Source organism: Meleagris gallopavo, chromosome 19, assembly GCF_905368555.1.
Source record: "Meleagris gallopavo chromosome 19, MGAL_WU_HG_1.1, whole genome shotgun sequence".
Taxonomy (NCBI): domain Eukaryota; kingdom Metazoa; phylum Chordata; class Aves; order Galliformes; family Phasianidae; genus Meleagris; species Meleagris gallopavo.
In genome coordinates this window covers 9,218,767-9,245,202 of record NC_139422.1, presented here as the reverse complement: position 1 = coordinate 9,245,202, position 26,436 = coordinate 9,218,767, and the positions used below count along the sequence as shown (strand labels likewise).

General features: G+C 56.1%; 2 protein-coding genes across 10 annotated transcripts in view; both read left to right on the top strand.

Annotated features, from left to right (window-relative positions):
• The window catches only part of NR6A1 (nuclear receptor subfamily 6 group A member 1), a 67,133-nt gene extending 60,605 nt beyond the window's left edge, over positions 1-6,528 (top strand). For all 6 annotated transcript variants that reach the window (XM_085239650.1, XM_085239649.1, XM_085239651.1 and 3 more), the window contains one exon: positions 648-6,528. In XM_085239650.1, coding sequence (XP_085095776.1) covers positions 648-736 — 89 coding nt within the window. In that variant the 3' untranslated portion in view covers positions 737-6,528. The remainder of the gene's footprint in view (positions 1-647) is intronic.
• Positions 6,529-10,346: 3,818 nt separating this feature from the next.
• On the top strand, positions 10,347-25,972 carry NR5A1 (nuclear receptor subfamily 5 group A member 1). 4 transcript variants are annotated; one of them, XM_085239563.1, is made up of 8 exons: positions 10,347-10,515; positions 12,507-12,622; positions 12,888-13,029; positions 15,277-15,917; positions 21,052-21,171; positions 21,308-21,455; positions 22,755-22,943; positions 24,026-24,114. In XM_085239563.1, exons 2-7 carry the CDS (start codon positions 12,521-12,523, stop codon positions 22,913-22,915), a joined length of 1,314 nt encoding a protein of 437 aa, XP_085095689.1. In that variant the 5' UTR covers positions 10,347-10,515; positions 12,507-12,520; the 3' UTR covers positions 22,916-22,943; positions 24,026-24,114. The 4 variants fall into 4 exon arrangements, with proteins under 4 accessions (XP_085095689.1, XP_085095690.1, XP_085095688.1 ...); XM_085239562.1 differs by lacking the exon at positions 22,755-22,943 and having other exon boundaries at positions 10,356-10,515; positions 12,504-12,622; positions 24,026-25,972; XM_085239561.1 differs by lacking the exon at positions 22,755-22,943 and having other exon boundaries at positions 10,358-10,515; positions 24,026-25,972.
• Positions 25,973-26,436: the final 464 nt, after the last annotated feature.

The following is a 26,436-nucleotide window of genomic DNA, read 5'->3' as shown; positions in this document are numbered from 1 at the left end:
AAGGAGCACCAAGGTGTGGTCCTGGTGTGAGTTGTTTCAGGAGGAGCAGGGAAATCCCTGCACACTGCCTGGGATGCTCAGTGAGCAGGGCAGCAACAGACCTGCAGGTAACCCCTGCCTCAGCTGCTCTGGGCCTCAGCGCCTCTGAGACATGCAGGTGAAGTTCCTAGCTCGATTGTGTCGCTAATTAGATCTGCAGGATCTGGTGTTATTAAGACATCGTTTGTTCCCAGATGTTATAGTGAAGGAAGATACTTGTCTCCTTGTGTCAAGGCTCAGTGTGCTTCGTCCTACCCTGTTGTAACAAACCAGATAATAATCACATAATAGCTCACATAATTTACTCACTGAGATCAACAAGGGAGTTTGAGGAGAGACAGGATTTAGTCTTTCCCAGTTTCTATAAATACTGCTCCATTGTGGAGAAATCATTTTGATCTGACTTTGCCCATTTATTTAGCTTTCATTTCAGTAAATAATAAATCCTGTTGTGCCCAAATGGGTATCAAATGTCTAATGCAGCAGTAGGATGATTAACTGTTTCTCTGAGAGGTTCAAGGTAAAACCGTCATCAGTGGAGCTGGCTTAGGTGTCTCTCGGAAATCTGATTCAGGAATGGCTGCTAATTCTGATCTTTTTCTTAACAGGAAAGATGGTGAATGTCCCACTGGAGCAGCTGCCTCTCCTTTTTAAGGCCGTTCTGCATTCCTGCAAGACAAGCGTGAGCAAAGAGTGAGCCCGGCTTGGCCCCAGCCCGTGCCTTACTCTGTGCCTCAGGCAGGGAGCGGGCTCACCTCCAGAGGATGGGGGAAACATGATCAAGGCAGGAGGGAAGTGCTGAGACAGGGCAACGGGTGTCCCTGCCTTTGTAGCAAGAATCTTTTGTTTGTTTGTTTGTTTTTTGTTTTGTTTTTTACTCTTTTTCCTTATATATTTATTTCACGACAGAGTTGAATGTATGATCTTCAACACGATGCACATGGTTCTGTATGAATGCAGCAGATGCATTCTCCAGCAGTTTACAGAATGTGAAGATGTTTAAAGTTGCAGTGTTTGTTAGGGTTAGTTCTTTTGTATTTTGGGGCTGGGGACTGAGATGACTAAGACTACCTCAAGGAGAAGATGCTGTTCGCACACTGCTCTTTTCATGATTTGTATCCAGAAGTGTTTGTCATAGAATGCAAACTGCCTCATTGACAGAGCTGTCAGTATCCCAGATGGACAATTTTGGAAAAGGGGGTGTTAGAGAAGTGCCAAGCTTTTTTTTGTTTGTTTGTTTAAAAAACGAAAAAAAAAAAAAAACGAAAAAAAAACTAAAAAAAAAAAGAAAACCTAGGGGGAAAAAAAAAAAAAAAAAGGGAAGAAGACAGGATGTGGAGATGAAGGGGAAGTCTGTCTGGCCAATAGGTTTCTTTTCCTCCAGCAGTTTTCAGATGCAGGTAGTGCCTGCAGTTTTCCTGAATCTTGCGACCAGGATTTTAGGGCTCCAAGACAAGAAGGGCTCTCACCCTCATTCCCAGCTCCACCTGTGGGATGGTGAGCTGCCCTCCTTCCCTCGCCTCCCCAGCTGGGCTGCCACTGTTGCTGCAACACCTTTCTGTTCGATTGAAACTGTGCTGTTGCAGTTCATGGTAGGCTCCCATCATGGCAGCAGTAAGGTACTCTTTTTGAGAGAGAGAGAACTGTAATTCTAATTGCTTCCTTAACGTTCATTTTAGGCTCATAAAAACAGGAAAAACCTACTGAGGGAAGAGGTAGGATTGCCCTTTTCAGTGTATTCCCCCAAGATATCATTGACTACTGAGGAAACTTCTGCATTGCAGGCATCAGAAGCAGCTCATTTCTGGGAAGTGCTAACCTACCCTGCAGTGAAATGCAGCCTGCATAAGGGTGAGAAGGGACTGCAGGATCCTCTGGCATGGCTTTCTCTGCTGGACTCGGGGAGTGCATGGTCCATAGTTGTATCCTGCCGGGACAGTTTTATTGTTTAGTAGAATCCCTTCTTTCCAGAAAAAAATTGGTATGACTACAGAACTTGGTGAGCTGTTTGTCCCAGGTGTTGGGTTGGGCTTTTCCATCTAGCAACCTCCGCACCGCTCCAGTGCATGGAGGAATGGCTTAATGACAGCCAGTTAGCTGTCTGAGTAATTGCTCAACCCTCGGCTCAGTTTGAATATCTCGTGGGTAATCTCATGGTGTCCTTTCTAGCGGTGGTGGGGAGTTTAGGGGAGGTGCTTTTATTTTGGTCTCCTTCATCAGCTTAGGAAGATGCAGTCATCCTAGGGCCATGCTACCCTGGCTGGACTCCTTTCCCTGTGTCCTTACTGTGATCTTTTGAATGCTGTTTTTAAAATACTCTGGGAAAAAACTACTGTTCGCCCAGGGTAGGAGGATCCAGTTGCTCCCTTTCTGTCTTGTCCTGATAACAGCTGCGTATTGCTCAGAAGCTGCTATTAGATGAAGATGAATCTGATGGTGAACAGGAGAAAAACGTTGTTCACCAAAGTCTTTCCTTCCCTGTACTCGTTCTGTTGAGGCCCAAGAGCCCTTGTGAGACTGGCTTGGCACTCTCTGGGTTAGTCAGCAGCCATGTGGGGCACCGGGTGCCGCCTGGAAGCCCTGGCTGCTCGCTGAGGTGTGCTGCTGGCTAACAGAAGGCCCAAGGAGCATTGCTTTCTTTGGAATTCTGCCTGGGAATTTTCCAGCTCGATGGTTTCCCTTTTCTAAAAGTCCACTAGCTGTTCATTTTTCACTATTTAAATACGATGTTACGGGTAACAGCTGCTGGGACCAGCGGCAGTTCAGTTTGATAAAGCTTCACAAATCCAAAGTTGGTTCTGTAAATCTCATTTACTTTCTGACTGTAAAATGAGACAAGCACGTATTTCTCAGGAAGGCCTTCTGATACGTCGTATACCTCAAGTGTAAATGGGAAGATTTTAGTATATCTGTTTGTAAGTTAGAAAGTATTTCTTCGCTTTTAACTTTAATTTCCAAATAGCTTGATATGATCTTTTTATTACGGGTTATCTTCTGACTTGCTGTTCTATACGCTCAAAGAATTGTTAAATTGAATAGGAACAATTTTATTCTACAATCACCAAACTTGTATAATCTGCTGATGAATGAGAGTTAGTTTCAATAAGTGTACGTAAAAGCAGTCATCTTATTGCCAAATACCCAAAAAACCAATCTGTTTGCTATTCTGAGTTTATCCAAAATGCTCCCAAGACTCATGCTGTACCAATAACAAAACCCCTAAATTCATTTAGGATGACAAATGGACAACATGTGTTCTTTCTGTTTTATACACCAAATTTTGTAAACGTCGATTGGCAGCATTTATTGTAGGGAGTAGAAGATCCTTACTAAACTGACAAGCAAGGGAGAAGCTAATATACCAAACCAGAATGTAACTCACTGGACAGTCATTCTTAATACCTTCTGCACCGAGTCCTCTAATGACTTGTGTTTTTTAAACAGGGTAAAGTGAATGTGTTGCTTTGCAAACTCAGGTATTATGAGAAGGTAGGAATGTAGCTAGAAATGTAGAGACGTTAGGTCAGTCACTAGATGTATTTGTGAATTTGGTTTGAAGGACACCCTGGAAAGGTTGGAATTTTTGTTCCATTCTTCACGTAGCATTCGGTTTACAGGGCCTCATATTTTATTTGTGCTTAATGCTAGTAGGGGGAAGTTCATTATCTTTGGTATCTATCTGCTGTTGCTTATCTGACCTTCTGTCATAGAGGAATCAATCAACAATAATAGTCTTTGGTAGAATTTTCTGCCATGACAAGTCAATTTTTATCCCCGATTTGAAAGATAAATTGGCTGACTGACCCCCTCCTCTCCTTCATAGTATTTGTGCAAATGGAAAGCTGAAGAGTTACTTTTAATCCGAGCAGAGATCTGGGACATAAATTTGAAATGCAGGGGCTCACCTTTTCAGAGGAGCTCTGCATAGGTACCTTGTTGCTGTTTTACAGCTCGCAGCTCGTCATCAGCAGAGAGAGTAGAGCAAAAATTGCTGCTGCAGGTGACGGGGGTGAGACCCCAGGACTTGAGCAGAAGCTCTGACGGCCGCTGGCTTTCCTTCCCTGCTTGCTTCGGGTTGGGCTTCTGGCCCATGAGCAGAGCCCCTGTGCCGTGCCAGCACCAAGATCTTTCCTCGAGAGTGCTGTGTGTGGCTGCCAGGCCGCTCCGAGATCCAGGAGCCTTCCTAACCTGATGGTCCTGGAGCTGATAACAGTGGCATGCCGGGGTCGGCCCCGCAGCCATTTGCACACACGTCAGCTGCTTTCTAAGGGTGAGGCGTGCTGGTGGCTGCCATCTCCCTCATCTCACCTGCATGCTGTGGGACCCAGCTGAAGCTTCAGCATCTGTAGGTTGAGCCTTTCCAGTCCGCTGTCACGTAAGGACTGGCGGGGAGCCACTGAGCCGCGGCTGTGTGCGCAGGGACTCCTCAGCACGGGGCGGGCACAGCCAGCTCAGGTCCACTGTGTTAAGTCTTGTCCTTCAAACCAACCTTTTTATACAAAAAACTTGAATTTCTTTTTATTACATTTTTTAAAACTACAAAACAAAAAAAAAATCTTCTGTGAATGTGCTATTTGCCGTTCATTCTTTCTTCTTTCTTGGTTTTGATTTGAAGCTATGAAGCTTGGTGTCTGTGAAGTGTTGTTATTTCTGTATTTCTCAGGATAAGAAGCGGCAATCATCCCTGCCATGTCGAAGGCAGGAGAAAGGGGGAAACGTGGGGAACTACTTTAGGTGTGAAGCTGATTTTTAAGTTTTAGATGATGTGTGAATCGGGGGTGATGCATGAGATGTCAGGATCAAGCCGTAGTGTTTCTCTGGGTTCTCAGTGTGTTGTTTGCAACACACAGCAGCTCAGGGATAAGTATTTAAACGTGACCCAGAGAAACCCTAAGTTTTGATGTTGCAGTGGTTGCTTCTTTCATGCCTTGTCTGGAGGACTCTCTGAGATCCGAATGGAGCCTCCCCTGGAGATTCTGGGGGCTGGGAAGCGTGCTGCCTCCTGCTCAGTGCCCTGGGAAAAGCAAAGGGCAACATGCCATCCTCATGGGGAGCTGCGCTTCCCCTGCAGGTGCATCACTGTGGGGAGTGGGAGATTCCCCCCCCGTGCTTCCATGTACAAAGCACCTCACAGCTCATGGAATCATGGAACCATTATGGTTGGAAAAGACCTCTAAGATCACCAAATCCAACTGATGAACCCCATCTTTTTTTTGCCTCTGTGTCACATGTGTTCAAATGCTCATGGGAAAGCTAAAACTGGCTGTTACTCAATAGGACAGTCTCTGGCAGACAGTCCCGTTCCTGCTGTCAATTTGTTATTTAGGAATTGGAGCATTTTAATTTCCAGTTGGTGCAGCTTCCTCTTTCTGCTTCTCAGAGCACTCTCTCAGACCTGTGCTCTCTGCAGCTGCTGGGGCACCCACAGCAGCACCGGGCTCTGCAGAGCAGCAGCACTGGGCCAGGGCCAACATGGGCAGTGGGGCCACAACCCGCTCCCTCGGCTGTCCCAGCGCCTGGGGTGTGTGCAGGGCTTACAGCAGCCCTGAGATCGCGGGGCAATGCGGGCAATATCTCTGCTGTGGAAAAAAATAGAAAAAAGTGAGAGATACTGTGCAATTGACCTCTAACAGGTCTATGAAAGAAGCAACACGTTCAGTGGCAGAAGAGCCCCCAAGGGCAGAAAGAAACAGAAATTGAAACCAGATGACGATCAACTTAACAAAGCCTTTTGTGATTCATTGTTTTCTTTCAATTTATAAAATGACTTGTAATAGTTGATAACATTATTGACTCAATTTCCATGACAAAACTACCTCGTGTGACATCCTGTTTATCATCTCAGAGGGATTGTGTGAAAAACAAAGTGCTGCCGGGTTTTGGTGCTGGTGTGGCCCAGAGAGCGTCCAGAGTTGTTCCCCTGGTGCTGGAGGTGGCTGTGATCCGCAGGCTGGGTGCTGCACGGTGCTGAAGTAGCAGGGTAGAAACGCTGCGGTGCCGCAAGGGGCTGAGCTCCGCATTCCCTCGTGGTGCAGAACGGTGCAGGATGTGCTCTGCTGGCTTGACTTGCTCGGTGCCCAGCCTGGAGCAGTCTGCAGCCCCGTCCCTGCACTGCTGGCCTGGGTTCACGGAGCTTTGCATCCTGGCTCATAGGGTGTGCCCAAAGCAGGATGGTCCTAGTCCTTAGGACCCTCCACAGATGTTTCCAGCGATGGTTTCTTCCAGCAGCACGCTGTGTTTTTCCCACGATCCCTTGCGTAAATCAGGGAAGCAGGATGTCTCCTGGCATGGCATGCTGTTACAGCTGGAGCCGGCCTCGCCGTGGTCCCACTGGTGTCCCCCAGCCCGCACGGGGCACGGCGCTGTCCCCGCTCCGCTGCTCCGCTCTGTGACTTGACTACCTGTGGAAATGTGACCAATAAGTGTTGAACGCATGTTTAGCGAGTGTTAGCTGTATGAACTAATAAATGTGAATTGTTCTGCACTGCTGGCCAGGCTGCCGTCTGCTTTCATCCTCAACCTGAAGAGTGACTGTCCCATCACTGGGGGGCCAGCACTGGGCTGGTGCTGGATGTGTCTGGGTACCACTGGGTCTCATGGGGCGCATGAGCCTGTCTGTGTCCCACCGAGAGCAGGCGTCAGGGTGGGCCAGGGGCACTACGAGGTGATGGTGTGGGTTGATGGCACGGGGCCATGGGGGGAGGGCTGGGCAGCAGAGGTGGGAGGGGTCATTCGGAAGAGAGCTGAGCCTGGGAGCACTGGCAGCAGCTGTGGCGACTGCACGAACCTTTCAGAGATCTGAGATGGTGTGAGGTGGACACTGCGCCGAGCTTCTCGTGTTTATGTCTTTGTGTACAGTGGGTGCATGTTGAGGCCCTGGGCACTCTCTGTGAACTGCTGAACATACAGATTGTGGCTCTTGCCAATGGATCCACGTAGGGTCGCTCACAAGGGCAGTGCTGTCCTGCAGCAGACATTTTAACTTAAGAAAGTCTCCAACATCTCTTTCAACAACAGAAATCCTTTTGTTCAGACCTGAAAGGGTTTTGCTCTGGGAGCAGGATGGAGGAGCTGCCTCATGCTGGGCCAAGCCAAACAGCACTGGCTGCAGGATGGCTGCAGGTCAGTCGTGTCCCAGACCCCAGCTTCTCTCTGTAGCATTGCTTACTCCTCCCTTGCTCCTTCCAGGAATTATGGAGTCCCAGCATGAGCCACACTGCTCTGCTCTTCCACCGCGTGCTCTCCCTTTTCCTGTCCCTCTCCACGGTGCTCATTTTGCTTATTTACAGCGCTTCTCCTCCCAGCAGAGTGGCTGTGATGCCTCTGCCCCCTACTGCCTGGATTTATTCCCCCGAGGGGCCCTGGAGGTTGGTGGTGTGCAGGGCGGTGCAGAGGAAGCTGTACTTGCAGGGTTGGGTTTGCCCAGCACCAAGGCAGAGCCTGGGGATATGCGGTGGCACGGGGGCTGCTGCAGTTGGGAAAAGTACCGACGTGTTTTAATTTCCAGCTGAACCTCTGCTGACCACTGTATTTTGATTAGAGCTCTGCTTCCTTTTCATCTCCGAGCTCGGGCTGGTGACAACTGCCGTAGCCTCGTGCGCCGAGTGCCATAGTTTATCACCGAAGGCCAACTGCTCTATGAATCCAGAGCCAGCACTGAACAAATCACGCTGTCACCAACGTCAAACTTGTTAACCTGATCTTTGGTGGATCACCAGTGTCAACATTGCATGGGACATACATTATCGGGCCCAAGGACTTTGGGAGATGCGTTTGTCAGGCTGTTCTGTCACAGTCCCACTCTTGACCTTCGCAAAGTAACTTTCAAGGATAAGCTGCCTTCCTCTTAAAGAGAGAAGCTGTCCCCCAGCAGGTCACCCACAGCCAGGGTGGGGTGTGGAGTGAGGATGGGGCTCCCTGTGTGGTGGGTGGAGGTCTGCAGACATAGCTCTGGGCTGGAGGGATCTCTGCTTCATTCCCCACCACTCTGTGTCCTCTGGGCTCCCACCTTGCCACCAGCTGCTCCCACGTTGTGCGGGAGTCAGATAAAGGACAGCCACTGCTGCCAGGACAGTGGCAGTGTGTCCCCAGCGGGCTCCTGCCTGCTGCTCCCCGCCGGTGCCTGGTGCTGGGATGGGGCTGCTGGGGGCAGGGAGCGGCCGTCGGCCCCCGAGGCGGGCTCTGGGCTCCAGCCCCACGCTGCTCTCCCCGCAGGGTGACCCTGCTAATCAGCTGTGAAAGAGAAAGAAAGCCGAAGAGAAATCTTTCTCTCCGCTAACCTCATCACAATAAAGATTCCTATAAAGAGCTCTTATCCTTGAAGAAAATGAGGCACATAAGCAAGAATAGTAAACAAAAGGCTGTCATTTTGACCTAGGAGTGCTTCATGTTGTTGGCAACTGCCAAGAGGAAACATAAAGAGAGGCTGCATCCAAGTCTCAATTATGCAGAACTATGTGACTGATATGTCAATGAGTCCCCCCGGGAGGAGACCACCAGCGCTTCGCGGCACTGCCTGCGCACCATCTGCACACACCGCCATGCGCCGGGCCTGCCTGCACCCCCGAGCGCAGGCGTGCGTGGCATCGGAAGAATGCGGGGGACAAGGTAATGTCATCGGCAGCGCTATCGCCAAAGTCCTCACCGCGCACATTATCGGTGCGGGCCGCGGAGTCAGGGACTGCGGGCAGCCAGCGGTGCAGGCAGCCGGCGGCGGCCAACAGTAGTGCTGACCACACCTGCTGCAGGCACGCTCCAGGAACGTGGCGCAGGCAGGAGGGCTGCCCTGCCGCCGATAAGCCGCGTGGATGGAGATAACATCCCAGGAGGAGATGTGCTTTGCTGAGCATCAAGGCTGCGCACCAGCGAGGAGCCAAAGCACGGCTGCAGTCCACAGTGGTGGTACAGTGTGGTGGGTTCAGGCTGTGGCCGCACGGACCTTTGGTGCCCGTGACAGCAGCTGGGGCAGTGGTGACGGCCACGGTGGGGCTCCGGCCCAGCAGAATGCAGAGCAGAGGCAGTGCCGGTGCCCACCCGCCAGGACTTGGCTACGTGCAGGACCCTGTGTGGCCGGGAACCACTGGAGCTGGGCCGCAGCCTTGGCGAGGGCCTGTGCAGGGAAGGTGCCCAAGGCCGCAGGAACGCATTTACCCCCACAAACACCTCGCTTCCAAAATAGCAGACGGGCGGCGTGAGGCTGGGCCTTCCCGGGGGAACAATGCCCGGCGGGAGCAGGAAGAAGCGCTGCGGCCGCCCCGCACTGCTGCGTCCCCGCCTCACTCGGGGCTGAGCCGCGAGCCGCTGCGTGCCGGCCTGGCGGGACCTTGAACCTGCCAGAGATTTATTTTCCCTGACATTGGCATTGCATCGGAACATCTGGCATTCAGCTGATAATTGCTGGGGATTGGGGCGGAAGCTGCCTCTCCAGGCCTGGCTCTTCTACAGAGCTGTGTTTTCGTTACTTTTCTCCTCTCTTCAGCTGCAGAGCACGGAAAAAACAACCTGGGCAGTGCAGATTGCGGCTCCCACTCCTTCCCTGGGGCTTTGTGCTCCCTTCTGCCTGTGAGGACGTGCTTGGGCCCTGTCCCTGCCCTCCCCACTGCCCTGTGCCAACCCACTGAGCCAGAGTCTGCGGTTGGGGCCAAGCATGGACCCACAGGGCAATGCTGTGCTATAGTGGAACGTGGTGCTGTTGGGAGAGTAAATCTCCACTCTGGGAGGAGAGGTGTCAAAGTGGCTGCACCCCAGGGCTGCACCTCGCTGCCCATGCAGGGGACAGAGCCGTCAGCCCCGCTGTGCCTGTAGGCTGGGGTGGCACCGGAGCAGTGCGGGAGGTGGGAAACCCATGGAGCAGCAGTTCTGCCCCCACACCTCGTCCCCAGTGCTTCCCGTGCAGCTCTGCAGTCCCGGTTCTGAGGGGCTATGCACCTTGGCTGCCTGCTGCTGAGCTCGCTGCCCCATGGCCTGCCCCGCCATGTCCATCTCACAGCCCCCTCCCTCGCACCATAAATCAGCGCAGCCCCGACGTGGGCGCTGGTGCGCTGCCCTGCCCGCCGTGCCCCCACCTCCCCGCAGTTCCTCTCTCCTGGCGCTTTATCTGCCACAGAGGTCCCACTTATCTCCCCTGTCACTTTCTAATGCTAGTTTATGAGCAGCATTTTGTAGCTTAATTATAATGTTTTTCAGCATGGTCACGTGGCCGCAGAAACCAATAAGGCAACTAAGTTGGTCCATCTCGGCTGAGCCTGGCCCCCGTGGGGAGGAGATTGGCCGCTGTCCTGCACCGGGCGGTGTGCGCAGCCGGACCCACACCTCCCCGGCGGCCGCAGCCCTATAAATCCCCCAGCCCGCCCGCAGCGGGCAGCGCTGCCCAGCACCCACAAAGGCTCCTCAAGCTGGAGCTGCTCGCCATCGACGCAGAAGAAGCTCTCCTGTGACCTTGGCCCCGTGCACAGCACAGCGCTGAGTCGCATCGCGGTGAGTACTTGGCGGTGGGGAGCCCCATGGCTGCCTGGGCCCCTTCCCATGCTCTGTGGTTCGTAGGGTCTCAGTGACATGGCGGAGGGTGGAGACGCCCAGCAAGGAAGTGGGAGCCGTGCGTGGGCCTCCGCTTCCCATCTCCATGAGGAGGGAATGGAGGCACCCGTGCTAGCTGTGCCTGGGGACATGCAGGGACATCCAGGGATGTCATGTGACACCTGGGGATGCCCAGGGATGCCCACCCTTTCTCCAGGCCCTCTGGCAGCAGCGGGAGGCCCTGCCATAGCCTCGGCCATGCTGCGCAGAAGCACCGGATCCAGCTGACGGGACGAGGGGGTGGTGAGCAGAGGCCTCCGAGGGCTCTGGGAGTGCAGGCAGTGCTGAGCTGTGTGTGCCTTGCCCCAGCTCCAGCACAGCCCCTGCATCTTGGAGCAAGCATGGAGGTTGCCGGTACCCACATGAACCCCATGGCTCTTCCTGGGCTCCCCTCTCGGTGGCTTTGTAGCTCAGAGTCTCCCTGTGGTGTGGGGCTGCTGCCGAGAGGCTCCACAGGCAACAGGAGCGCGCTCCTTCCTGGCCAACCACCCTGCACAGGGGCTGCTCCACTGCTATTCTTAGTGTGGGCTCCACACCGGGTGGCTCTGGAGTGATCCTCTGCTGAGCCCACTTCCTGTTTGCCGCACATCCCTGCCAACACTGCTTCCTCTGTGGGGCACCGTGGGCCTCCTTGGGTGTGCAGGATGAGCCATACGGGGTGAGCAGAGTGGGACAACTTGTGTGGGATGGGATGTGCAGGATGAGATGTGCGGGATGAAATGTGCGGGATGAGCCAAGCCCTGTGGCCAGTGCCTTCCCTGCAGCTCCATCAGGCACCAAGCACCTCGAATCGCAGTGACATGCAGGCAGCGGGACAGAAGGGTGTCTCAAGGAGTGCGGTGGGGCTCAGCAGTGGATCCTTGTTCTCCTCATGGCCAAACACCCTCATGGCAGCCTCAGTCTGTACAGCTTGGAGCAGGCAGCTCCTCCTGCCTGAGTGGTGCTGTACCCCTGGGCACCATCGTGGTTCAGAACACGGATCTGGCCCTCCCCCCTGCCTCAGTCCCGGCTGTAATTTGGTCTGGATTTGGCCCTGGCTCTTCAGCTGATAGGGTAGGGAGCCAAGCTGGCTGTGTTCACCTGTGAGCAGGAAACTTCCAGGCAGGACAAAGGGAGATGATGAATAGAATGTGCTTCTGCAGTGATTTGACAGGGAATGTTTCATTAAGAGTCCCTTAAAATGAAGCAATTAATTAAACAGCAGCACTGAACGTGCCACAGGGCAGGCAGCATTGCCGTGCAAGGGCAGCCGGCCAACGGCAATGCCAGTGCCGCTCCCGATGGCTGCAGGGGAGGTGCAGAAGGCCGTGCACTCTGCGCTCCTCAGTCCGGGCTCTGATCAGCTCCCTGCGACTGCCTGCTGTGGGGGCAAAGGGTTTGGTCCGGGCAGCGCTGGGAGTGCGGGGCTCTGGTTAGGGTTGAGGGTTAGAGTTGGGGTTAGGATTAGAATTAAGAGATTAAGGATTTGGTGAGTGCTGCAAGCAGCGTCCTGTGCTTGGGTGACACAGCAGCCCCCAGTCCCTTCTTATGATGATTCCTGAGGAGGTACCCTCAGCCCGGGCTCCCTCAGCTCCCGGCCGCCCCCGGCCGCAGCCCCCGGCGGCGTCCCGCTCCCCTCCCGCCCTGCCCTCGGGCTGCCGGGTCCCTGCAGGTCCCTCCTCCCCAGCCCGGCCCCAGCCGCCCGCCGCCCGCTCTCCCAGAGGAGGTTCCCCATCCCCCGGGGGGCTGTCCGCCCGCCCGCACCCGCATGGAGATGCTCTTCCAGGCGCTATAAAGGGCTCTGGCTCCGGCACCTGCGCTCGGGCTCCGCCGCGCCGCTCTCCCGCTCCGCACCCGGTGCAGGGCTCGGGGCCGCCCGGTGCCGCCCCACTGACCCGCCCGTCCCGCAGCAGGGCCGCCGGCGGGGATGGACTATTCCTATGATGAGGACCTGGACGAGCTGTGTCCGGTCTGCGGGGACAAGGTCTCCGGGTACCACTACGGGCTGCTCACCTGCGAGAGCTGCAAGGTAGGAGCCGACGGGCGGCGGGCAGCGGGGTCGGGCGGGGAGCGGGGGGGAGGCACGGCCGGGGCTGGGGCAGGAGAGCCTCCCGCGAGCCGCCCCCCGCCCGCTTTCGTTGGCGGCGATTCACCGCTCGGCGGCGGGACGGGAGAGCGGCGGGAGCCGGGCGGGGGGCGACGGGGCCGGGGCCGGGAGAGGGGACCGGGTGCGGGCTGATGCGGGCTGATGCGTGGTGCCGGTGCCGACGCATCGCCGCTGTTGGCCGCCGCAGGGCTTCTTCAAGAGGACGGTGCAGAACAACAAACACTACACCTGCACCGAGAGCCAGAACTGCAAGATCGACAAGACCCAGAGGAAGCGCTGCCCCTACTGCCGCTTCCAGAAGTGCCTGACCGTGGGGATGCGCCTGGAAGGTACCGCGGGGCGGCCCGGGGGGGTTGGGTGCTGTACCCCCGCCGCAGTCGCCCTGTGCCCCGCGCCTCCCGGGCCGGGAATTGCCGCGGCGACTCCGATTCCGTTTTTCCTCCCCAAGTCAACGAAAAATTCGTTTTGTCGCCCTGTATTCTGCTTTTAGTTTCTTTGTTTTTGTTTTGTTTCTCCCGGGTTTTGGCTGTCGAGGCTTCAACTTTCCGGGACTGTCCTTGCTTGGCAGAACGTTGGGAAATAACTTAGAATTTTTTTTTTTCCTTAATCACACAATTCCAGAAGCCGAGACTTAAGGAAAACGTTAAATATTATGAGATTGACACGAAAACTGCGGGAGATCCGTCGCAAAGCAGTTTTTCTCTCTGCGCGGCTCCGGGCAGCGCAGTAACACGCGGTAATCCGCCGAGAGCCGCGCGACGCAGCGCTCAGCCCCACCGCGACGCGACGGTCGGGCTTTGATATCCCCGAGCCCGTCGCCGGGATTTGTGCCGCGCTCGGCACACGCAAAGCGCGCTGAGGACCCTCCGCAGGCAGACGTGGAAGGAAATCCCCCAGCTGTGCCCGCTCCCTTTCCCCGGCCGCGGTGGCAGCGGGCGCGTGGCGGGGCGGCAGCGCTCCCCGTGCGATCCGTGCAGGGGTGGCCGATCGAACAGCGGTGCTGCTCCGCGCCCTGCGGCAGCTCTGGGCTCGGGACGGGTGCTGGGAGCGAGGGGAGGCAGCGGCGGCGATTGCGCTTTCGGGGTTGGGATGGGCACGCTCTGCTTTCCTATTTTGGGCGGTTTTCGTGCGGTGGAGCTCGTTCGGCCTCGTGTTTTGCCCGGGCTGCGGCAGCCCTCTCACCCCTTTTTTTTATCTCCTCGCTGCTCACCGCAGCAGCTCACCAAGGAGGAGGCACCCGCAGGCGAACGGCGTTCCCGTGGGACTCTTTTGTGTTAAAAACACGAGCCCGCTTTGCCTTTGTGATTGGTGTTTTTCGGTCAGGGAATCTGAGCTACACGGAGAATCCTCCAGCAAGACAGGACAAAATCGAGCGGCATTTCAGAACGGATCCGGTCCTGAAATGAGAAAGTGGAGCGCGAGGGAGCAGGAAAGCCCCTTCCCTCTTTGTGCTCGCGCTTCGGGAGCAAAGGAGGGGATCGGCGTTTACCACGGGAGGGTTCTGTGCGCGCACCTCCCGCACGTGCAGGGCCGGGCTCTGCTCCCTGGCCGTCGCCCTGCCCGGCCTCGGGCGGCGGGGGGAAATTAATTGGAGGGCGGGGGAGATTTGTGTTCTCAGCGCACTGCAGTGCAGACGGGGGTGCAGGCTGGGACCCAGGGCTGCGGGCTGAGGGCCGGCACAGCCGGTGCTGTCAGTGGCGCACCGCGAAGGCAGCGGGGCTCTCACAGCCCAAGCGGAGACATCCCAGTGTCCAGGTTCCCCAGTATCGAGGCATCCTTGCTTTGCGCGGCTGGATAAGCTGTTTCCATGAATAAAGAACGAGGGAGGAATCGCAGAGCAACTCCCCGGGGAGCACATCACTGCTTTCCTGCAAATGCTGCTCCCGGCCGTGCTGCCGCCCCTCCAGCCTGCGTGGGGAAAGTCTAGGGGCTTGCAGCCTCGCGGGGCACGCGGGCAAAGGGAGGCAGAGGAAGGAGGGGGGCACGGAACAGAGCAGCCTGCTCTGGCGAACCCGCCCAGGGGCTGTTCCCTTCCACGCGGGGCCGCGCGGTGCTTGCTGGCTCGCTCCCCTCTCGGCTGCCGGGGCTGTGCGGGTGGGCCGCCGGCCGCCATGCCGGGGCCAAGATTGTGCTGCAGAGAAGCACCTGCTTGGGTGACACATTCTTGGGTTTAACTCGAGGCTCGGAGCAGCCTCTGCTGCGCCACCGCAGCAAGCAGGGCGGTGAGGAGCGGGGCAGCAGGGAGAGAGCTCTGATGGATGGGACAGGATTGCAGAAGGCGGCACGGTCTGTGCTGCCCGGAATGAAATTCCAGGGGTGGTCCAGGCCCGGGGGCCGTGAAAAAGAAAGCAGCATCAGGCACCCTAATTCGCCCGAGTTCTTGGGGCTCTGCTCTGCGCTCTTTTCCTGCGTGTTTCCTGTACCCAAGTATGTCTTCCTCCCTTACTGTGCAGCACACCCCAACCCGCAGCACAGCTCTCTGGGAAGGAGTCCCACCGCCCCCAGCCCCATCGGTCCCCACCCCCCCACACCCTGCTTCTTTTCTGCTTACTGCAGCTCTGTTCCTCTGCCCACAGCCGTGCGCGCGGATCGGATGCGCGGCGGGAGGAACAAGTTTGGGCCCATGTACAAACGGGACCGTGCCTTAAAGCAGCAGAAGAAAGCGCTGATCCGTGCCAACGGCTTCAAGCTGGAGACAGTGCCACAGATCGTGTCACCTGTGCAGAACGACTACGGGCTGTCCTCCACCATCCACAGCATCCACGCCATGGCCAAGACCCTGCCGCCCAACCCCGCCGCCCTGACGCCTGCTGACTACGAGCGCGGCCCCTACGGTACCCCCTCCCTGGCCATGACTGTGCCCGGCCATGCGCCGCTCGCTGGCTACCACTATCCCTCCTTCCCCAACCGCACCATCAAGTCTGAGTACCCCGACCACTACAGCGCTGCGCATGAGGCCGTGCCTGCCTATGTGTACCCAGAGACCTACCCCAGCAGCTCCCCACCCGACATCCCTGAGGTCATCCTGAAGCTGCTTCAGCTGGAGCCTGATGAGGCGCAGGTGAAGGCACGCATCCTGGCCTGCCTGCAGCAGGAGCAGGGCAAGGGCCGGCATGAGAAGCTCAGTACCTTTGGCCTCATGTGCAAGATGGCCGACCAGACGCTATTCTCCATCGTGGAGTGGGCGCGGAGCTGCATCTTCTTCAAGGAGCTGGAGGTAGGGCTGGGCTGTGGGGGCCGGGGGCCAGCACAAGTGGGGTGGGGGCTGCAGTGTGCCAACATGTGGTGGGGTTGGGCATCCCGGCTGAGCACCAGAATGGTCCCAGCTGGCAACATGGGGCTCACGTATCTGATCCATCACGGCAGCGGGGGGTGTGGAGGCAGTCGCAGGCAGAGTGAGCGCGGTGTCAAGCTGAAGATATAATTGAAAAACGTAACGTTGAGGAATTACGGTTGAAACAATTCTCTCCTTCGTCTTCAGGAGGAAAATCGATGTTGTCAGGCGGGTGCCCGACAGCAGCCAGCAGGGATGGGGCGAGAGCCCTTATATCTCCCAGCTCCACAAGAACTGGGGCCATCAGTGGGGGGGAGCAGGGCTGGGGCAGCCCAGTCGCGCTCAGCCATTTCTATTCTTAGCCCCGGCTGATCAAAGATCTCAAACTGGGGCAAAACCAGGAGATGCATTTTGCAACGCAGCCAAAGAGAGCTGAGCTGCAGGTGGGGAGATGTGGTGCCCTCCCTGCACTGCCCCATACCAACCCATCTTGCTGCCGTGGGACCTGGCCTCACGCAGGGGCTGCAGAGCATTCCTCATGCCCAAAATAGCCCCTGGCTGCACAGAACAGTGTCCGGAAGGCACTCAGTGGGGTTGGGTCAGGCTCCTTTCAATCGTATCAGTATCCAGCCTGGATTTTGGGAACAGGGTGGCTGTTGTTTTGCAGGAGATATTATAAACAGTGTAAATGCAGATCTCAGCAGCATGGCCACGTAGCCTTGTAATGCTATTGTCTTTCTGATCGCGTCAGGAGAATGAGCTGTTTCTGTGTGAATCCACGTCTGAGGGCTCCAAGCAGGAGGGCCAGAGCTCTCACCTGGTCACAGGGCAGCTCCATAGACCCATGGCTGCTCCCTCCCCTGCGCAGTGTATCAAGGCACGGTAGGGTGGGAAATGAACTCTTCTAGTGCCGACTTTATGGCTTTGCCGACTTTATGGCTTTGTCTGTGAGCACAGTGTAGAATCACGGCCTCAGGGATTGATGGCTGTAACACAGGCAGTCCCCACTGCAAAGTCAGCGCTCCTCAGGGCAGAGACACCATGGACCCCCCTCACTCCTGGAAATGGCCATATGAAGATGGCCACTGCTGCACCAGCCAGGGAAGGCCAGCTAGATGCTTTGAAGAGTCAGGCAAAACGTTGGCATTGCACCAGACATCACACTAAGCATTGCACCAGGCATTGCACTGAGCATCACACTGGCTTTGCACTGGTATTGCACCAGCATTGCACCAGCCTGCTGCGGGTACCCCCGAGCCAGTGAGTCCCATTCCTGCTCCCATTTCCATTCCTGCCAACACTGTGCTGCTGCAGAGCAGACCCTTTGCCACCACCTCCAGGGGATGACCGCGGCTGGGGGCGTTGGGGAGACCCCCCCGCCTGCGCCCTGGGAAGGACACGGGGGGAGAGGGGCAAGCGGCCTCTTGACATCAGTTCACGCGCCACGTCCGCCCGCCGGCACAGGGCAGCCAGATTGAAAACAGATTTAACTTCCCAGATATATCGTTTCATTTAAGGGCCAGTAATTCTGTCAGTCTGCCACTGACAAACGAGGGTCCCCATGCCAATCCGCCGCGAGACTGATGTCGCCGCGTTCATCTTGTGTCACCAGGCGGAGAATTACGGACTGCGCTGGCCTTCGGAGGCAAGACTAATAATGCCGCGCGGCAGAGGGGGATTTGGGGGCCCTCTGTTTATCGAGGGCTGGCCACAGAGCCGCGGCGCGAGGCCACGCGGGCGGAGGTGGAAGAGGTCAGCGCTGACGCCCATAAATACGAACTTTAACTGAGTCTAGATGAGATGTGTCAGGGCTGAGGGAAGATTTGCAGCGGCTCTTCAGGAAGAAAAATATGGGCCGGGGGTGAAATATATTTTGTAGGGTTGTGAGTCTCAGGCAACTTTGTCCTTTCAGATGTAATTTTTTTATATATATATGGGGAGAGAGAGATGTGCACACACACACTTGTACACACACGTTGTGTCTGCCTGAGGTTCATTTTATATACCAATATTGGCGTGGTACTGTTTAGATAGGTGATAGTGCTCTGTGCACATATAAATGTCATGTACACATCGTGTGATGACCTTTGGGTTTGGATGAGCAGCCAGGAATGTGCAACAAACTGCTATGGCTCCAGTCTGAGGCCACCCAAAGCCCAGAGCACATAGGCTCATGGCAATGGGCACGTGGTGATGGGCATGTGGTGATGGGCATGTGATGAGGAGCACAGTGGTTGGTCCCTGTCCCTGGGACCAGTTTCCCTCGCTCCTTGGGAATGATCTGGGAGCTCCCACTGGTCCCATATGCATTCGGCTGCTCCGCTGCCTGTAGCACACATGGGTCATGTTGACCCCATCTCCTGGCCAACAGCCAGTGCGTTTTTGGCAGATTTAAAATCTCCTTCTGGCGGTGGACACAGCAGCAATGTTCAGCATCCTATGCACTGGGGTAAATGTAACCGCTTCCCTCAGCCGTGTGCTCCCACAGTGATGCAAAGAAGGTGCAGCAGCCTGGGGCTGAGCGCAGCTCTGCCTGCAGGGAGCTGACCCTGCACTGCTCATTGTGGTGGTGTCAGGGCAGTGGGAGTGATTCCTGCATCTGGCCACTCACACCTTGTGTTTGTGTGGGGTTTTAATTGCAGTGTTTGCTGGATGGTTAATCCACTTTCACACTCCCAGCAGTGGTGCTGACAGCTCGTGTTCACACCCAGGAGCTGCCTGTGCTGTGGGTCGGGGAGCACCTGCGGGAACAGCCCCGCATGGAGCCCTGGGGGCACTGCCTGCCCCTGGCAGCCCCTTATTGCAGAGCAATGGAATTTTCCATTGATCACAGACCGCCTGTCTCAGAAAGGCCTTCTCTGCAGTGGTGGAGCTGTGTGAGCGCTCACGCCATGCGACGAGCCCTTCACTGCTGCGTTTTGTGCATGGGTTGAATGCCTTCTTCAAAAAATAAAGGTCACCGCTTAAAGACAGCTTGCATCAGGTCCTCCATGCAGCACCCTGCTGAAAAGCCTTGACGTTAAAAGGGGAAGATCCTTTGCTTAACTTCTGCAGGCGAGCAGGGTGTGTGCCTCTTCATCAGAGGACCGACCGCCTCTGGATGGCCACACATTATGAGCCCCTCCTCAGCCACGGGCACTGTGGGGTATGGAGCCATGACGGGGGGGGGGCTCGTCTGCCCCTTGTGGGTGTGGGGTTGGCTCAGGCTGGGCAGTGCGGGATGGAGTGGGGGGCTGGTGGTGTAATGGAGATGTGCTGGAACTGCCCGCAGAGGTGGGCAGAAGGCAGTTAGCAATTGTTCAAGGAAAGAATGAAGATCTCCAGATTGTTTAAATGTTTCCTTTTGGAAAAGGTTTTTTTTTTTCAAAGCCGTTTTTAGCGCAAAACCCCCGGTCTGTCCCTTCTGGAGCTCATCCCAACGAGGAATGAGGCACAGGAAGGAGGTTACAAAACAACACTGTGAGGCTGAGCATGGGGCTCAGCGCAGCCGCAAGCGGTGGGGTGGGAGCGGGGCTGTGCTGGGAGCTCAGATCCCTGCGCCGCTGCACCGCCTCAGGACAAGGGTCAGCCAGGATGTGGATCTCCCATTTGTTTTGATGCAGGATGAGCTTTTCCCCAGTTCTTCGTGCAGCAGCTGGGCAGAACCCTCTGTCCGGCTGTGCTCTGTTCAGCACTGCTTCCAGGCGGCCCTACTGCCTCTTGCTGCACCTTGCTGCCACATTCACCCCCAAAACCCCCAAAATACATCTCAGTGGCCCCTGGGGGTGCTGGCATGGGATCCATAAAGCTCTTTCTCATCTCATTCCTATTCCTTTTGCAATCTCCCGGCATTGGTTTATTGCAGCCTCTTCAGCCAAACGATGGCATTATCCAGCTCTATGTTACCGCATCTGTCTTCCTTCCATCAACAGCAGAGAGCAAATGGCACTGCAGAGCTCTCCGGGTGGTGCTGGGAGGGAGGTGATTGCAGTCACCCCGTCTTCATCTGTGGGAATGATGGCTTTGGCACTGCTCATGTCCTGCAACACCATCGGGCCTGGGTTGGGTACAGCTCTGCCTTGTGGCACGTGCACCCATCCCTGCGGCTGGCTCATCCGCCATCCACCACTGGCACTTCCTCCAACCCCACTCTCCAGGGAAACTGGAAGTTTGGGCACTTTGCCTCCCTGAGTTAAAAGTCTTGGCATTTCTTTGCAAACCTGGTTGTGTACACATAACTGTATACACCTAGAGCCGTGCACATCTCTTACAGCTGCACGCACAGCTGTGCACACGTATAGCTATGCATACCCACCCAGCACATGGCTGTGTGTGTGGGTGTGTGAAGGTGCGGGCAGCCGGGCACGCTGTGGGGTGCTGGGGCTTGAATGCTGCCCATGCCTCCCCCAGACCTGCCCTGGGAGAACGGACGCTCTGTTCCTTCAATCTGGAAGCAGCCCAGAGCAGCCCGCAGACACAGAGCCTTTGTGCAGCCCCGTCAGGCTGCAGGGAAGCGGCCAATGGCCGTTTTGTTAAAGATGTGTGCATGGCTCTGCGAGATTCCTGCTGTGTGGAGGCAAGGCAGCACTGATAAGGGGCAGCCAGCGGCAGTGGGATATAGAGTGTGCGGGTGAGGGACTGGGAAGTACTTTGTGGATGCAGTGTGCGCAGGGCTTCCATCGGTGGGGACAGATTTGTGAAAAGTAATTCTTTAGCTGGGCAGAGGAGGGAGGGGGCTCCTGGGAAGGTGGCAGTGCACCGTGGGCTCCTGCTGTGAGCCCTCCCCACCTGTGGCTCTGTGTACAAACCTGTGGTCCTGTGGGAGCCGGCCCCGTGGCTCTGACCCCAATGCACTGCTCTCCCTGCTGGCAGGTGGCTTCCTGCAGTGGCACCCATTGGTGACCGGATTCACTGCCGTGCTTGGGCGGTGGACACAGATTTCTGACACTGTTCCTCTCTGTTACTCTCTGTTACTGCACCCACACTGTGCCACACTGAGCACAGCACTCTCGGCCCCGTGGGATGCACTGCGGTACAGCCAGGGCCCAGCACCACATCTGAGCGCTGGTGCCAGCAATGTGACTCTTCTCTCTTACAGGTGGGAGACCAGATGAAGCTGCTGCAGAACTGCTGGAGTGAGCTGCTGGTGTTCGACCACGTGTACCGACAGCTGCAGCATGGCAAAGAGCACAGCGTGCTGCTGGTCACTGGGCAGGAGGTGAGCGCAGGGCTGCACTGCAGTGTGGAGCTGAGGACTGCTGTCTCCCTTCTGAGCTCACTGCTCCCTCCAGTTTGCGGTGGGCACATGGTGGGGTGGGTGTGGGGCCCCGTGCTTGATGCTGTTCCTCCTGCAGGTGGATCTGTCGGCAGTGGCGGCGCAGGCGGGCTCCATCCTGCACTCCCTGGTGCTGCGGGCACAGGAGCTGGTCCTGCACCTGCATTCACTGCAGGTGGACCGTCAGGAGTTCGTCTGCCTCAAGTTCCTGATCCTCTTCAGCCTCGGTGAGCGGGGACCGTGGACGGGGCAGTGGGCAGTGAGGGCAATGCCGGTGTTCGCAGATGGGCAGAGGGGATAAAAAGGCTTTGGTGTCACACCGGGAACAAGGGCTGAGGCCTCACCGCTGCCCTGCCCTGAGTGCCCTGGAGCCCGCAGGCTGTTCCTGCTCCACTGTGGCTGTGGAGGACGCTACATCCCCAGTCCCATGAGCAGAGCCTGTTTTGATCACTCTCCTGCTCCTACAGGGAAAGCAGCAACTGATAGTGCCCTGCAAACCGCCGTGTTGGCAGAGGCGGCCGCAGGGGAGGCCCTATCTCCCGGGATGTGCGTCAGCAGCAGCACCCAGGAGCACGCTGCTTCTGATTAGGACCTGCCCGGAGCCTGCGGTCGGCCAAGGCGGCGCGTTCACACGGCCGCTCCTCACCCAGACAAAACACGTGGAGCCACAGCTGAGAGCCCACCCGGCCCAGCCCTGCCGCCCCCAGGGTTGCACCCTCTGCCCATTGCTGCTGTGCAGGGATGCGATGCATGGCCCCGTGGAGGGCAGCCCCTGTGCACTGCGGTCTGGCCGCCTTCATGACCACTGCCACCACCACCTGTTTGGTGCCGTCCCAGCAGAGCTTTGACCTCCCAGCACAGAGCTGCCAGGGGTTCAGCTGCCTGCCCCGCTGCCGCCTCACACCTCTGCCACCGCCTGGCTTCACACCCAGCTCTTGCAAATTGTGCCCAGAGAGAGTATGCAGGTGGGTCCCTGCAGCACATGGGTGCTGTGGAGAGATGTGCATCTCTGTCCCATCCCAATCTCGGAGTGGGGTTTGCTGAGGACATCCCTGGCAGCGGCAGGTCCCTGGGAGCCTGGAGCTACACAGCTGTCCCCTCCTGCAGCTGCAGCATCTCCTCCTCCCAAGGCATTCTTTTTTTCTCTGGAGCTGTTTTGAAATCCAGAGAAACCAGATATGGCGACTCGCTCTTTCAACAGTGATAAGGTGTGGCACAAACAGTGCTGGGAAATGAGGGAGCTGGAGAGGGGGCCATGCCCCACTGCTGCCCCATGGGTTCTGCAGTAGCGTCACCTCCAACGTTGCCCTATCCCCATCCCTGAACCCATCCCTGTTCCCATCCCTCCCGCAGATGGCAGCAAGCAGGGCATCATCCTCCCAGGCACTGGTGTTTGCAGCACTGCTCTCAGCCTGGGATTCCTCATCTCCAGAGCAGCAGCTTTCAGGGAGGGCGTGGAATAAAACAGCAGTGTTTTCCCAGACATTATTTTGCCCCAAATTCAACTTTTTCTCTCCATATTGCAGAGCTCACTTGGAGTAATTTGCCCTTCTCAGGCTCAGCTGTAGAGGATGGGATTGTGTATTATGTTCAGGATGTAATTGCCTTTAACAAGAGAATTTCCACATTTACCACTCTGCCACAGCACAATCAAAGCCAAGCCCCACTCACAAGAGCTGCCATTTGAGTTCTAAATAGATTTCTCTCCTGAGCAGGTAAAGAGATTTAATTAAAATTAGGGCTTCTCAAAATAGCAATATTTATGAGGACGGCACAGGTTAGCTTTGTTCTACAGAAGGGCTTAATAGAGCCTTAATGGATTGACCTATCATTCGATTTCATGACTTACATTCATGAAGCAGCTACTCTTGGGGAGGGGAGGAAGAGAGGCTTTTATAGCCCACATTCCCTTAAGCGTTTGCAATTTATCAGCAGCTTCTCCCAAACAAAAGGAGCTGTGAATAGGAAGAACACTTGAGGGCATAGAAATAATCCCAGGCATATCTGTATGTGTGATGGGAGGCTTTGTCACAGGACAGTCTTTGCAACTGCTGCAGTGTCGCTAAATGAAGTGAGTCAATGTTATTTGGACAACATTCTTTATTCCTTGCAGGAATGAAAAGATTATTCAAATATTCAATTAAACAGTGAATAGGGTCTTTCAGAGAACCAGGTGAGTTCATCTAGTAGAACTAGCTATTGTTGAGCCAACTCAGGGGATAGATTTGACATTTATCAATATAACTTCTTTTTTTTAATGACATGCACAATAACCTTATGCAGATAAAGAGATTTCATAACAACAACCCTGGGTAGAAGGGAGGCGGCCACAATAGGAGCAAATGTGCCACAGGAGTTAAAAGGGAAGGGTGATCTGATAAGTGCCAGGCACACCCTGCAGGTCTGCAGCCCACCCTGTATAGTGCCCGGCTAGCCCTGACCATGGAGGCTGAGCCCCCCAGGTCCCAGCCCCCTCCACCACCAGCACTGCACATTGCCCTCCCAAGAGCTGCTTGGCCCTTGACGTGGCCATGGCCTGTTGGGCTCCAAAGCCCCAAATAAACTGCAGAACCCCACTGCTTTGCTGCCTGGATCTGAGGGCTCCACACAGCCAGGCAGTGTTCAAGCTGCAAACTCAGTCCTGAGTGTGGACAATGGGGAGCTGGCAGCACGGCGAGCAGCAAACTGAGCACCCAAGCTGCGGCACCGGGGACAGAGCCTCCTGGTGCACCCAGCACAGTGCAGGCAGTGCCTGTGCCTGGCTCCACTTCACTCCCTCCATCTCGCTCTCTTGTAGATGTGAAGTACCTGGAGAACCACACGCTGGCTAAAGATGCTCAAGAGAAGGCCAATGCAGCACTGCTGGAGTACACGGTGTGCCACTACCCGCACTGCACAGACAAGTTCCGGCAGTTGCTGCTGCGGCTGGCCGAGGTCCGGGCGCTGAGCATGCAGGCAGAGGAGTACCTGTACCACAAGCACCTGAGCGGAGAGGTGCCCTGCAACAACCTCCTCATCGAGATGCTGCATGCCAAGCGGACTTGAGTGCAGTTCCCACATGGACTCTGCAGGGCCCCATGCAGCAATGGGGCAGGACACGCACCTGGGACCTCCTCTCCACCCCTCGCCTCTCAGTGATGCTGTTTAACCTGTGCTAGTGGAAGGTCCCAGGCGATTTATTTTAGTACGTGGTAAGGACAGTTAACGGTCGCAGGGACGTGTGCTCAACAGCCGGCCTGCCCTGCCAGCACTGCAGCCTGCAGACCCTGCACAGTCAGTGCCCGACCCACTGCCTGACCTGGGTCTGCAACGTGAGCAGGGCGAAAGCCTGTCACAGCTTTGCTCCCATTTCTGCTCCTCTCCTGTCATTCCTGCACTCTGTCTCTCCACTGCTGCCCTCCATTGCCCAGCATGCCCCCTCTGGTGTACAGGGCATGGGAAGAAGTGAGCTGAAATCCCCCCAGGATGCGGGGTTTCTCTTTGCTCTGGCACCAGTACAGTGGCAGGGGATTTCTGCAGCAGCAAAACTGAGTCCTGGGGCTAAGAGACCTGCTCCCGTCTGCCGCAAAGTCACTGCCTGCCCAGCACAAAGCAGGGCACTGCTGACCCTCAGCTGGCTCCGTTTTCTTAGCACTGGTAAAGTGCCATGGCAGGAACTGGGGTTTTACAGCCCTTGGCACCTGCAGTGCCCAAATCCCACCCATGTCTGGGCTCAGCTCATGTCCAGGATGGCAAGGTTTTGTGTAGAGGCTCCGAGAGTCAGTGCTGAGGACAGGAACTCATCCCTGGGACACTTCAGCTCCCCCGCAGCAGAGCAAGAGAGGGTGCAGGGACAGAGGCACGGCCAGGCACCCAAAGCTTGGGCAGATTCCTGGAGCTCACTCCGGCCACCAGCTGTGCCTGTGTGCTGCTAGGGAGCAGCCAAAGGACAGGACGGGGACAGGGATGGGCACCATCCCCTCAATGTCTGTGGGTGATGCTGGTGGAGGTGGCACTGCAGGCAGCGGGGCAGGAGGGACGCTCAGAGCCTGGCCTCATGCTGTGGGCACTGGGACAGTTGCAGCAGCACGTGCCAGAATGTGCCCAGGGCTGCAGCTGGGGGCCCTGGCAACACCCCTGACACTTGAGCAAGGAGGAAGCAGGAGGGCCGGCACTGCCTTGTCCCCAGGTGACAGCAGAGCAGAGAAGTCATGCACAAATGCCGGTTCTCCTCCTGCACTGGGCTGGGGCTCAGCATGGCAGCACAGAGGCTCCATCACGGCCTCCTCCTGCCCCGTGCCGTGTCCTCACCGGTGCCCAGCACTTGGCCCTGCCAGTTCCACCAATGGGTTTGGTTCAGGTTTTTTCTCTGCTGTCCCATTTGGAGGAGACACACACACTGCAGCTCCACGCAGAGCTGGGGCTCGAGGAGCTCTCGTGCTGCCAACTGCCAGCCCCAACTTGTTAGATACAGAAGAGCATGTTTGTTTTTGCTTTTCAACGTTTGTGCATTTTCCTCCTGTGGTTCAGTTTCACCTTCTTCTTTCTGTGAACTTAAAGAACTGGAGAAAATTGTTTGGGAGGTAAAAGATATTTTATTTTCAGAAAATGAAAAGTGTCCTTAAGTGTCTTTCTCTCTCTCACATCCTTTCCTCTCTCCCATCCCTCTCCCCCTTGCTTCCCACCCTTCCTTCCCAGGCAGGAGGTTATTAACTTCCATGTCAGGAGTAAACCACTGTAATAAATTTTGCAGTTCATTTAAGAAGGCAGACGTTGTCTTTTTTGGTTGTATTTCTGACACTCCTTTCTGGTGCCACTGCTCCTCCTGGCCCCAGGGCACAGCTGAGCCCCTCAACCCCCATCGCGTGGGACCCCCAGCAGGAGGGGACCACTGCTGTGGCTCAATAGGAGGACATCAGTGACTCAGGACCTGATTCCAAGTGCTGCTCTGAATTGCCATAGCAACTCCAAGTGTGTTTTGCAAATAAGTCTGAGAATTATAGCATTTAAGAGGCAATGGGCAATGCCATGTGCTGAGGAAGGGTACAAAACCTCAGCAGGGCATTGAGCAATGTCTGTGAAGGCAGTGCCACCTGGCAGTGCCCCGAGCAGGGACTCCCCAGCCCCCAACAGCTGGAAATGCTGACACCAGAAGTGGTGTTTCTGCACCCAGATTGTGGTTTTTGGCCAGTTCAGAGCTGTTTTGAGGGCTGCGGTTTCCACCAGCAA

What these genes read in the sequence shown, in the direction of transcription:
- NR5A1 (XM_085239562.1), top strand. Translation starts at nt 12,521, where the DNA reads ATGGACTATTCCTATGATGAGGACCTGGACGAGCTGTGTCCGGTCTGC. An exon ending in TCTTCTTCAAGGAGCTGGAG is followed by an intron (nt 15,918 to 21,051) that starts GTAGGGCTGGGC and finishes TCTCTCTTACAG; the next exon opens with GTGGGAGACCAGATGAAGCT. An exon ending in TGCTGGTCACTGGGCAGGAG is followed by an intron (nt 21,172 to 21,307) that starts GTGAGCGCAGGG and finishes TTCCTCCTGCAG; the next exon opens with GTGGATCTGTCGGCAGTGGC.